Source organism: Muscardinus avellanarius, assembly GCF_963383645.1.
Source record: "Muscardinus avellanarius genome assembly, chromosome: 13".
NCBI lineage: Eukaryota > Metazoa > Chordata > Mammalia > Rodentia > Gliridae > Muscardinus > Muscardinus avellanarius.
Genome location: NC_137799.1, coordinates 93,193,156 through 93,206,851, shown reverse-complemented (window position 1 = coordinate 93,206,851; position 13,696 = coordinate 93,193,156). Strand labels below are relative to the sequence as shown.

The following is a 13,696-nucleotide window of genomic DNA, read 5'->3' as shown; positions in this document are numbered from 1 at the left end:
CTCCTGTCTCTGCCTCCCTAATGCTGGGATTACAAGCATGTGCCACCAGGCCCGGCAACTTCTGCCACTTTTAAGGTAATGTGCAACCACAATTTTAATTACTGCATTTGTTTTGTGAAGGCTCCTGCATTTCTGGATTTGCTGACCAGGCTACACGTACTTACCTACACACATGCACCATGAAGGGAATTCAAGTTCCTATTCTGGTTACTTTGTGCCTTGGTTTGGCCAAGAAAGAGACACTGAGCCAGGATCCTGCACGGAGCAATCTAGCATTGCCCAAATGTTGGAAAACAACTCAGCAGTTGTCTGTGATGCGAAGCCTGAATCCCAGACATTAATAATTTGGCCAAAGTCAGAAAGAGACCTAAAGAGAACTTGCTCAACAAATACAGCATTTCAGTTTGTCAAGGTGAAAAAGTTCTAAACATATGTTGAACATGGAGTTAACACTGCTATCCTGCACACTTAAACATGGTTAGGATGGTAAATTTTATGTTGGACTTCCCCTTATGATTTAAAAATTGATAAAAGTTACTCTATAGATGAAACAAGAAAAAGTATGGGGCATGGAATGCACTTGGCTACAACCAGAGCAAAATGGGCTAATTAAACCATAGCAGAAATTCCAAGGAAGGAAGGAAGGAAGGAAGGAAGGATCCTAAAAGGATTACTTTGTTTATTAAATGGTTTTAAAACTGAAACCAGACAAATAAGGGAAAGATTTAGAATTGGAGACCCAAACTGACTTGATTTCTCTGGAACAATCCAGTATGGCAATTCTTACTAAGCAATTTTACCGATTTTACTTCATAAATCTTCACATGGTGACCTTTCAGAGCAATTCAGAGCTACTGCGGTGACCATCCAGAAGCATGCCATGAGGGGTTATATCCTTTTCTTCCTCATGTTAAATCCTGGACCTCCTAGCCCATTCCAAACCTTCCCTGCCCAGGCCTTCTACATAAGATTCATGTATCACATGGTTTTGTAGTTATCTATAGATAGTATTACTATGCCTTGGTGTTTTTGTTTTTAAATAGCTTACAAAATTTTAGACTAACATGAGGGTAGGCTTCCAGACTAGGAACCATATTTTCTGTTCAACCCGTGGTTCTGTATTAGTTTCCGGGAGCTGCTGTAACAAAGTACCATGAACTGGTTAATATAAAACAAAAAAAGTATTTGCACACAGTTCTGAAGGCCAGCAGTCCCAAACCGAGGTGTTGAGGGGTCCAAGGGGAATCTGCTCCAGGATTCTCCCTAGTTTCTAGTTGCCTAGGCAGGCCATGGCCTGTGGGTACCTCACTCCATCTCCTCTCCCTGTGTCTGTTTTTACAGGGCCTTCTTAAAAGGACACCAGTCATATAAGATGAGAGGACTACTCCATTTTCTATCTCCAAATACGGTCACATTCTGAGATACAAGGATAGGACTTCAACATAGTTTAGAGGGGCACCAAGAATAAACAACCCGCCAAACAAACAGACAGACAAACAAACAAACATTCTTGTTCCCCACTCAGAAACTCTGGAAATATGACTAGAAAGTCTATTCTTCCTAGCCCTCTAGGAGATTCTGGCACATACTAATATTTGAGAACTACTTTTTAAACCATAGTGTAAATCTGGTTGTGTGTGTGTGTGTGTGTGTGTGTGTGTATGTGTGTGTGTGTGTGTGTAGTACTGGAGCTTGAACCTAGGGCATACCACCTCAAACTATACCCCCAGCCCTTTTTTTGTTCTTGTTTTGAAACAGGGTCTTTCTAGGTTGCTGAGTCTTCCTACATTGATGAGGCTGTCCTTGACCCTGTGATCCTCCTATCTCAGCCTCCCAAGCACACTGGGATTATAGGTGTGCAACACTATGCCTAGCTCACACATTATATATCTTTGTGTGTGTGTGTGTGTGTGTGTGTGTGTGTGTGTGTGTGTGTTATTGAATATTGAACCCAGGGGCATTCTACCTCCAGGCTACATCCCCAGCCCAATTTTATTTTGAAACAGGGCCTCCTAGGTTGATGAGAGTCTCACTACTTGCTGAGGCTGCCCTCCAACCTGCGACCCTCCTGTCTCAGCCCCTCAAGAACCTGGATTATAGACATGTGGCACCATGCCCGGTTCATACTATACAGCTTTTAACAACCCGCTTCCTCATGCCAAGCGTGCATCTTTCCCTTCCGACAGCATCACGAGCTCCTTTGGGGCCACTTCTGACTGCGTTTATCTCACATTACTTCTCTTTCAGTAGTGATAAACTAATGTCATTGCTTACATAAAACAGGCTGGAATCTGGAAGTCTGTGCAGCCCCATGTGGCCTTCAGATACCTTTTTATTTTGCCTGCTCCTGAATACTATGAATTGATCGCCAACATTGAGAACCTACATTACCGACTTTCTTGAGAAAAATTGGAAGACCTGGCAAGACTAGATCCAAACTTTTGTATGTCAACAATCAACTGATTAATGGCTACCCCTTCTGGGGCTCCAGCCAGCCACAGTCTCCACCATTCCCTGGGGTCTCGCTGGCCTTGAGGGGTCATGAGGACCAATCATGCCCATTTACGTTGCTGGCCTAGACCCTCAGGCAATTGGGGTTGCGATGCCGGGTCAGAGAGATGGTAAGAAAACGGTCTCACTATCCAAAGACCAAAATGCTTAACCATCATTAGGGTTTGCATAAAGCTGATGTGCCAGCAACACGACAGTGTTCAGAGATGAAATAAATGAATTAAATGAACTATGAGGGTTCTAACATCATCAGTGGGTCAATCCACTGAAGGATTAATAATCTGAATTGATTTACGAGGTAGTGATTTACGTGGGTGAGGCCTGGCTACAGCAGTTGGGTCGCCCAGAGCCAGCCGACCATGGACTGAACCTCTGAACTCATGAACCCCAAATAAACCATTCCTCCTCTAAATCATTCCCGTGAGACATTTTGGTCACAGCGACGAAAATCTGATGAGCACAACTATTTCTGAGCAGCACAGTTAGGGATGGGATACTGGAAGCCAGCGTGCCCCTGAGGACCACGGCCACACCCTTAAAAACAGTGCCGATGGTGACGTTGGGTTCTTTAAGTCTGGCTTTGCTCCTCAGGCAACGAGGCGAGTTATGAAATGACTGGAGCACAGATCAAGGCTTAGTGGTGGCTTCCCCGTGATGAGAGTGGGTGGCAGCAATCCAGGATGAGATTTTACATCGGCACGACTTCACAGGGGAACAATGGGACGTGGAGGACACGGAACTGACTTTTAAGACATCACCTATGCCTCCTCCATGTTTACGCTGTGCTGACTTCTGAGAGCAGGTCTGCTGGGGAATGGTTATTTTTCGGTGGAGGAAGTGGGAGAAATAGCATTTGCTTTAAAGCTACTCTCAGACTTAACTAAAGCTATAAAGGGCAGGCTGTGGCCTAGAATTTGACAACTGTGCCTGTATGTAAGTGTAAAGCTGTGTGTCACCATGCATCCATTAGAATACGTTAGAATTAAAAAGAAAAAATACGGACAGTGTCAAGGGCTAGTGGAGCAACTAGGACTCTTATCCATTGCTGAAGGGATGGTAAAATGATAGGGCCACTTTAGAAAAAAGTTTGGGAGTTTCTTACAAAGTTACCACGTATTTTCTGTGTGACCCAGCAGTACTTTCTGTGCATGGTACAAGGAACCAGCAGTCCCTTTCCCATGTATTTAACCCAAAAGAAATAAAAACTCGTGTTCACACACAAGGCTTTATGAGTGTGTTTCTAGCAGCTTTATTCCTGACTGCTGAATGCTAGAAATAACCCAAATGTCCTTCAGTGGGTAAATGGGTAAGCAACAAACACTTATATGAAGAAATAGTACTCAGCACTAAAAACGAACACCGTATACACAAATCTCAAGGGCTTTATCCAAGTCAACGGAGCTGGTCTCAGAGGTTATATGCTATATGAATCTATTTATGTGACATTTTCAAAAAGACAATACGGTCATGATGAAGACCAGCTCAGTGGCTGGCAGAGGTTAGCAAGTGGAGGGCAGCATGATAATAAAACAGTACAAGGGATGCTGGAGAATTTTGGGGTGTGAGAACCGTGCCATATCCTCATTTGAGTGGTAGTTACATGATTTACTTTATACTACCTTCCTCTGGCATCACATTTACTATATGATCCACCAAAGTTTTTAAAATAACATGGTAACAAGAGAATTGTATGCCATGTAACTTATGCAGAAGATAAAAAGCACCAAACAGGAAATACCTACAAAATGGCTTCAGTCGACAGGAGTGGAATTTGGGACATGTGCAACCTGGGGGACACAGGGCAGGGATTCACAAGTATCACTCGCATATTTTGGTGAGGTCAACCCTTTTGAGGTAGGTACTTTTAACCCCATCCTACAGTTAAGAAATTTGGGGCCCAGACCCATAAAGGGAAGTGCCTGAACTCTGACAATGAGATGAGAAGCTGTGGGGTCCCTCCCCTGTGATGGCGGGGCCCCAAGACACCTGCAGTGTGCACCTCCTCTACTTCCTTAAAAATCAGTGAGAACTAGGAAGGTTCAGGAGTAAGGATCCCTGGAGCCCAGGAGCTCTAGACCAGCCAGGCAAACACAGTGAGACCCAATCTCAAAAAGAGAGACAGACAGACAGAGGGAAGGAAAGAAGGAACAAAGAGAGGAAGGAAGGAAGGAAGGAAGGAAGGAAGGAAGGAAAAGGAAGGAAGGAAGGAAGGAAGGAAGGAAGGAAGGAAGGACTGGCTGACTCTCATTTTCTGTGGACCGAACACCTTGACATGCAAACCATCAAGGAAGAAGGGTGTTATTACTCTCGGATCTGGGGATTTCAGACGTCACATCTATAGTCCATGTAACCCCAGTTTCCAAGCAGGAGCCGGGGCTGCAGGTCCTCAGGGTATTGAGGCAGGGGGCAGAGAGCAGATGCCGCAGCTGCGAGGCCGGGGTGGTGCCCAGCCATGCTCCCAAGGACCTGCTCCAGACAGGTCCTGTCTCCAAACATGGCTGCCTTCACATGAGGGTTTGGGGGCATTTTAAATCCAAACTATAACAGGAGAAAAGAAAGAAAGGGAAAGGGAAAGAAGAGAATTTCTGAGAGATGTACAAAGCCGGGAAGCTGCTGGGCAGGAGAAAGGGCAAACCTGAACCCAGGAGTCTCCCAGGAAATTGGTGGAGCTGTTATCGCTAAGAACCACCAGGGCGGGTTTGCCACAGAATCCTCATTGTGCCCCAAGCATTCCTCCTCCCTCTGGCACTCTTGTGCTCCAGGGGGATTCAGCCATGAGCCCTGGTGGCTTCTTTTCCACTTGCCAGCACGTGCTGCTGGATGCCATCACAAGAACTGGGGCTGTAAGGGGACTCGGGCAGGAAGCAGAGGACAGAGAGGGACAGAAGACTAGGCACCCATGCTCTAATGAGCTGCTCATGATGACAGGTGGGCAGGGCTTGCCAGCAACATGCTCTAGAAACAATCCTCTAATTACAGCTGAATGACTCTGGCTCAATTTCAGCCGTTCATGTGATTAGGGTTGACAGTTCTAACAGTTGAAAATGGCTGTGTGTGTGGGGTGGGGGATGGAAGGAAGAGGAAGAGAGGAGAGGACACCAAGAAGGAACAGAGGAAGAGGAGGAGAAATACAAGGGCAGACAGGAATCGAGAGAAGGATGGAGGTTTGACGTGGAATGGAAAACTCAGGAACTAGATGAGCTCAGATCAAGAGAAGGTGAACCATAGATACACGGTGAACCCCAAGACTTGGGGACCATCTTGTAAACCAGGTGGATGCCCATTAACCAAAGCTGTTCTTTAGAAGTTCTTCTAGCTAAGCACAGCAAACAGGCAAATCTGAACTCGGGCGTTTCCCAGGGAATGGATGGAGCTGTTATGGCTAAGAACCACCAGGGCGGGTTTGCCACACACATGGCCAGACAGATTCCATCTCCCGGGCGGCTCTGGGCTCCACAGCGCCTCTCCCGCCCAGCCCCAGCAGACGGGACTCACAGCTCCAGGATGAGGATGACGTCGGTCTTGTTCTCGTAGACCTCGTGCAGGGTGATGACGTTGGGGTGCTGGATCTCCTTCAGGATCCCCACCTCCCGCTCGATGTCCTCACGACTCACACCCCGCCGGCTGGATTTCGTCCTCCTCTTCCTTATGAACTTGGCCGCATACTGCAGGCCCGTGCTTTTCTCCCGGCATTTCTTCACAACTGCAAACTGTCCGCTGAAAAGAGGAGATGGAACATTCTATAAGGCTCACTGGAGTCGGGGTTTAACCAACCGAAGGCATGGCGTTGGGGCGGGGAGGGAAACGGTAGAATTGGGACTAGGGATGTTTGAATGACATGAACAAGTTATGTCCATGTGGAGGTTTGATTGGGCCTGTTTGCATGAATAATGCTGCCAGGAATAGAAATTCTTAGGAGTGTATTTTATGAAATGGGTAATAATGTCAGTGTATCTCCTCCTTCCCTTCCATATCAATCAGATCCTGGGGCAGCAGGAAAGAGCTGTCTGGGCCTCCCACTTCTGAAAAGCTTTTTCTGTTATGTCTAGTCTTAGAGTTGAGAAACCAGAAAATCGGTAGAAAATATATAAGGCTCTGCTTTTGAAAACCTATTTCTAGTGTCAACATTACTCAGTTGATTAATATTTAACCCTAAATTAAAAAAAAAAAAACAAGGTAAACCACATTCTTCACACCCGAGGAACTGATAAGCTGTATGTACTAGGTATTTATTGCTGATGTATCCAGCATGATTTCCCCTTCCTCCTTTCTTCAGAAGATCGCTAATCTACAGATCTTTGTGGTCCTGGGGCAGCTGACTCTACCCCAACTCTAGGCACGGATCATACGACCAAGTGTAAGCCAGTCACTATACTCTGCTTGCCCCCATGACAGGCACATGACCTAAGGGGAGACAGAGATGTTCTAAGATTCCTTTCCCTTGTGGATGTGAACAGTGAACTACATACAACCCCAGAGCTGCTGCCAGCCCTCTGGGGGGTCACGAGGGAGCCACTCATGGCAGAGCCAACGCCAGCAAAGGAAAAGAGACCACGTCTGTGATGACCGAGCTGATACATCACCCCCAGCCGGAAGCCAGTTGCTTCCGGATTTTTCAACAGCATAAGTAAGTTCATTCTCCTTATTACTAAAGCCAGTTAGATAGAGGTTTTCTGTTTATTGCAGAAGAAGGTATCCTAGAAGTATAACGGGACAATGTGACAAAATTATAAGGTGTGGGAAGAAAGCAAGTGAGGTCAGAGGAGGCGAGAGGCCCCGACGGTGGGTGAGACGAGGAGAAACAGCTCCGCGTCTCCACCGAAGCCCACACTCCTCCCCTCGGCCCAGGGAGAGCGCAGCGCGGGAGCTGTCCGTTTCTTGGCCCCTGCCGGAAAACTGCTATCACAGTTATTTTTAGCTGACTTTATTCTCCTCATAGGAAGACAAAAGGGGGAAAGAAAACTAAGTAAAAGGAAATATTTTGATGTTAAAGAAGGAACCCTTTTTAAAACATTACCCTCTACCTCAGCAGCGGGAGGCCCGTGGAGAAGCATCACCTCCTGAAGGATCTTTGTGCAGCAATCTTTTTTGCATGGCAGGTTATTAATACGTCCCTCCCCCCCGCAGCGGGAGAGCAGAAATGCTGAGAAATGCATCACACTGGAACACCGAAAACGAAGGCCCACCAACTCGCTTCGGTACAACTTTATGGTATGACGTCACTGCGTCGAATTCATGGTACGGCTTTATTACAGCCATTTTCCAATATTCCTAGGAAGCCAAGAATCGCTCTGTTGGGCACTGGAGGGGTAAGGATGGGTGAATAGAGAGATAGAAAGATCCTGAATGCACAGTGCCTTAAGGAGTCCAGTGAAGAGGCGCTTCTGCCGCCCCAGCTCACCACCATGACGTGGTGTCCCCACAGGGCACTTTCAAGGGCCCCGACGGCCAACCGCACACAACCTGTGCTGCAGCTGGGGGCATCAGACGCAGGGAAGATTGCTGTTTGAATTATGATGCTTCAAAATACAAAACCAAAGAACAAAGCAAAAACAGTATATTTTCACCAGCAAACGTTCTATGTTGAACGGTCACCCTTTGGGTAGGAAGGTGCCGAGGCCGGGTGGGGCTAACCCTGGCAGCAGCGTCGGGCACGTGCTGAGCCCCGGGGCCAGGGCTGTGAGCTTGGAGCTGGCAGCTGGGCCTCACCCCCCACCCTCTGACCGATCCTGCACTAACCATTCAGGGGGCCCAGGGTGGAGGCGCTGGGTGGAGTGGAGGTACATCAGGAAAGGCTCTGCCCCTGGAGGGGGCTCGGGTCCTGACTAGCCTGACTCAGCAGTCAGGGTCTAGAATGCTCTGCAGGAACCTTGTCAGACACCTCTCCACATTTAAAGGTTCCATCACCTCCAATAACGCCACCCTGGGGACCAAGAATTGGATACCTGAGCCTTTGGAGGGCATTGACAGTCCAAACTATAACAGGGAGGAAGTTGATTAAATATATGTATGTATATTCACACACACACACACACACACACACACACACACAAATATATATTGGTGGTACTGAGAATTGAAACCCGTGGCATTCTATCTCTGAGCTACACCCTCAACCCTATTTTTTTTTAAAGCAAATTTCTTTTAATGAGAACTCAGAATTAAACTTCAGAGGGACCCAACATCATACTTCCATTCGGGGAACTGATACAAAAAATTTAGTTTGAACTGCTATTAGCAGGTGGCAGGAGCCACCTTCAAATGAATCTTCAAATTGGAAAATACTGCTTCACCACCTGTTGGGGATAAGTTGCAAATGGAGTAATTTAGTATGGTTTGTAGCTATTTTGATGACCACCTTGCCTGGATACTTTCCCATAACCACTCTGCTGGTCACCACCTCTTCCACGAGCTCTTCCTGCAAATCAACCCTATTTTTAAATTTTTGAAACAGGGTCTCGATAAATAGCTGAGGCAGGCTACAAACCCGTGATCCTCCTGTCTCAGCCTCCCAGGTACTGGGATTACAAGTGTGCTCGGCTGACTAAACCATTTAATATGAGTAATATTTAGAAAACTCTCTGACCATAGGGAGTCTTCAAGGACTATTCCTAATCTGCAACAATTGGAATTATTTTCATTAGCGCACTATTGCTGCAGTACCAAAGTGATATAGCATTAACAGTATTCCTCTCGACAAGTCACTTTTTATGACTACCAAGGGAAAAAGAGCCCTAATAGGACAACCCTTCCCTGTTCCCCCCAAAAGAAAGGGAACGCAGAGAAGAAGAGGAAGGGAAAGGAAACAGTCACACAGCAGGGCTGTGCCGACTACTTTGAGTAAAGTGATCGCCAATTCTGGCTGCTGGCTTCAACTTGGGCCCATGTTGTCCTCTTTCCCTGTTTCCTCCTTAACCTCCCTCACCCCAGTGTGTTCCTGCAATAAAACAATTCTGATTCCAAGCATTTTGGACATATCTCAAATGGTACTCAAAATTAGAAACTCATGGAGATTCTCCAAGTCAAGGCGCAAGAGTGACATTCCTTTGTGTTTCTGTAGGTCTCGTGAAGCTCACTGTGCATTGCAAATAAAGTTGTGGGAACATGTTTGACCCAGGCAGGCCTTATTTTCGACTTTATTTACTTGTGGGAGGGAGCTTCGCATCATCTCCATGAAGTGGATATCCGCTGTCAGAAAAGCTGTGGCAGGGCCGGGGTGCAGCATGAGACTCTGGGCTCAGTACTCGGTACCATAAAGCAAAGAAAACACAAGATGCTGTGTTCAGAACGTAATTCCACTGGACGCGGCTGTTAACCTCCACCTCCGGAGTGGTGACCCCCCTCGGGTCTGACATGGTCAGTGCTGGGCCTACCCAGCCGCTACCTGAGATCAACCTCCCACTTGCCCAAATCAACGTGACAAGATCGCATGCCACTTTCTACCTTTGCTTTTAAAGACATTTCTACCTACCACATACAACAGATAACAACTATTTATAGTGACTATTATTATTATGAATTTTCCATTAATGCTGGTAACAGATCTGGTTTCAATCTGACCAGCAGCTAAGTTCCAGCTCTCCCCTTCTCCCACGTCTCTGCAATACGGCTTCTAATGAACACAAACTTTTTTTTTTTTACTGTGGAATTCATCTATCCAGCCCCTGGCACAATTTTAGTGTCGACTTATGGGTGATCTATTTTTCTTGAAGTGCTGCATTCAAAGGGCTTGAATCATGCTGGTATACTGGAGCTATGGGTTTTAGGGACAAGCGGAGGCGACAGAAACGATTTCTCAAGGATGAGTTAACATCTGATAATAATTCACATTTCTAGCAGGGGGAGAGCCCCCGGGTTAGTGGGAGAGACAAGCACTTACCATCCGAGTATGGGGAGGGCAGCAAAAGGAAGCGATGTTGTGGGGAAGAAGGCAGACTCCATCAGGGGACCCTGCCAAGCAGGAGTTTTAGAAGATGTGTGCCACTGTCCGGGTGTGGTTCACCCCTACAGGTTGGGCTTGTGTGTTGGAGTCCGGGTCCCAGTGCAGTGATGTGCATGGTGGTGGGGCCTCTCAGGACTGAGACCTAGAAGAAGGTCATGCGATCCCACTGGAGGCACCGCCCTGGGAGAGACTTGGGTGTTTCCTGTGGGACCCTGCATTAGTTCTTGCAAGAGGGCCTCTCTATCTGGCTTCCTGCCTTGCTGTGTGATTCTTCTGTCTTGCACAGGCTCCTGCCACGATGTCATCCGTCACGAGAGGTGTCCCCAGAGCCGACGCCATGCTGCTGGGACTTTTAGCCTCAAAAGCTGCAAGCTGCATAAACTGCTTTTCTTTGTAAGTTACTAAGCTTTGGGTACTTCATTTAGAGTAACAGAAAACAGGCCAATAATATAGTGCACGTGGAGGGGCAGAGTTTCCGAGAGGAGAAACACGGCAGGCAGAGGCAGGAGTATGAAAGAACTGCTTTAGTATTCCTAGAAAGAAGAGCCACAGTGGGTCAGCTGCACAGGGCCCTGCACAGAATGCAGTACTGCCAGCCCAACTCTGCCCACTGGGGAAACAGGGGTCCTCTGGTCCTCCGATTCCCTATCTGTGCAAGGATGATACCAATGCGAACTGGCATCTGAAAGTGGACACTGGGTTCTTTAATCATATCAAGCATGTGCAAAGAATAGACATTGGAAGGTGTCTCCGCTTCACAAACTTCTCAACGAAGGAAAGAGGCCAGGCTCTTGGCAGCTGAGAAGCAGCACCTTTCTCTTTGGTGCTTTTCTATCCAACAAGCTTGAAATCTAAGCGCCAAGCCTCTACTCAACAGTGTTTGAGTCCTCCCCTTGGTCCACCAGGGACCTTGTGGCCAGCTTTGCTTAGATGCTGAAGCTGCTGCCCACAGGTTAGGTGAAGGGCAACAGACTGAATTTTCTTTTTTTTTTTTTGGTGGTACTGGGGTTCCTGGAAGCCCTTCTATCTCCGGGCTACACTCCCAGACCTATTTTTTATACTTTTTTTATTTGGAAACAGGGTCTCCTAAGCCAGCGCTCGCGGCTGGCTTCGAACCTGCGCGATCCTCCTGTCTCTGCCTCCCAAGCGCGGGGATTACAAGCGTGCGCCACCACGCCCGGCGAGACTGAATTTTCTAAAGATGGTCTCAGCCGTATCGTCCATCCCACATACTCTGGGTAGCGTCACCTTCTGGTTCCAGCTCCCATCAGAAGTAGAGTTTAATCCTCTCCCACAGAATGTGGGAGAAGTGATTCTGAGACTTCTGCCTGGGTTTCTTGGCAAGAGGAGTCCTCGTTAGGTTCTCAGCAGCTACGCTGGGTACTGCACAAGTGGTGTGGGGTGGCCACTGAGATGGTGGGTCCCTTAGGGACAGCAACCCCCCAGAGACAAGATCCCACAGGAGAATGCAGAGAAGCCTGTACAAGCTGAGGGCCCAGTGCCAGTGCTGTGTGTTTCAGAGTAGGGTTAAAAAAACATCTGGAGCAGCAGGTGCCTCCAGCAGCTTTGGGATGATGAAGAAATTAGTCTTGAGCGCAGTGGTGGGCTCTGGGAGGAGGGATGGCCAGGAAGCCAGCAGGGGCGTCTCTGTTCACCATTCCATCTGTCCCCACGGGCCCTGTTTGGAGGCAGAAGGCCCCAGATCCATCTGGGAGAAAAGTCTTCAAATTGGGAGCTTTGGTAGATGCTACAGAAAGGTTTTAAGGCCAAGTAAGATGAGGAGAAACTGATAAACAGTCACCATCGGCTGCTGTTTGCAGGATGCAGCAGATATGACTCTTTCCATGAGGGAGCACAGCCTTCTGCATTTCTTCTTCCTTGCTTTCTTTTGGGGGGATGGATGGAGCCTTTTGGGTTTCAGTGTGCTTAGGGAGGTGTGCTTGTCCTCTCTCCCAGCTCAATAGGGAGCGTCTTAACAGCTGGGACTGACTCTGGATTCGCAGTCTCCTTTGATTCTCAGCAGAGTTGCATTTGAGGCAGATTGCCCCAGGTTCAGTTCCCAGTAAAACACACACACACACGCACACGCACGCACACGCACACGCACGCACACGCACACGCACATACACACCCATATTTATCCAAGGTGCTAAGAACAACCAGATAGAGGGAAAGTGAAAAAAGTCTGAAGGCCATGGGCCCAGAGCGCCTGTTAGGGTTTGGGTTTGGTATACTCCCCCCAAGGCTCATGTGTCAACAGCCTGTCCCCATGCGACATTCAGAGGTAAAATAATTGAACTGGGCTCTAATCTCATCAACAGATGAATCCACAGAAAGACTAGTAACCTCAGTGGATACACTGGGTGGTAACGTAAGCAGGCGGGGCATGGCTGCAGGAGGCAGGTCACCAGGAGCGTGGCCTTGGGGACTCACTCTGTCCCTGGCCCCTTCCTGTCTGGCTCTCTGCTTCTGGCTGCTATTCGGTTAAGCCGCCATGATGTCTGCCAACTATGGACTGTCTCTCTGAAACCATGCGCCCAAATAAACCTTTCTTCCTCCTCTGCTACTCATGGCAGGTATTCTGGGCACAGTGATAGAAAGGTAGACTAAAGAACAGCCCAAGGACTATACTGAGCAGTCCAGATTAAGACACACCGTTTAGGACTCAGAGACAAGTCTAATATGTACTGCCCAGTTCCAGAGCATGAAGAGAACAGAACAAAAATGTCTATTTCCATTGCATTTGCTCTCAGTGTAAGTAGAGATGCTCTGTGTCTGTGGGTATGGGACCCTGTCATACTTTCTCACTGGAAAAATTTGTTCCATCTTATCCCGAGGAGCTGGGTACTGCTTGATTAAGCTTGAGTGACTGAGAAGTCATTCAAATATATCTGGTGTTACAGGGCTAATTATCAGTGCAGCGGCGTGGTCGATGGGCTTCAGAGATGCTGTGGGCAGATCTGTCCTGCTCTGGGGGACTGACTGTGACTGAGGAGGACAGTGAAGCTTCCTCAGGGTTTTCCTTCTCTGGGGTTGCGAAGGTCAGAGGCCTGCAGCTCTAGGAGGCAGCGTGTGGCTGTCTCGCCAACCACCTAGCCAGGAAGAATCCTTTTCCTCCTGTATCAGGCCAAGTCCTTTCCTGGGTGTCTGTAGATCCGTCACCTCGGCTCTGAATTGGGTGGGACTCACCTCACAGAGGAAGTCGGAGGGAGGGGCAACAGGAAGGGGACAGAGGTGGGGGTC

General features: G+C 47.9%; 1 protein-coding gene across 1 annotated transcript in view; it reads right to left on the bottom strand.

The window, feature by feature from the left end:
- DAPK1 (death associated protein kinase 1) overlaps nucleotides 1-13,696 on the bottom strand; it is a gene marked incomplete at both ends in the record, with an annotated part of 182,068 nt that overhangs the window by 82,184 nt on the left and 86,188 nt on the right. Inside the window, one exon of the mRNA XM_080708667.1 lies at nucleotides 6,007-6,228. Within this exon, the coding sequence (XP_080564793.1) occupies nucleotides 6,007-6,228 (222 nt within the window). The remainder of the gene's footprint in view (nucleotides 1-6,006; nucleotides 6,229-13,696) is intronic.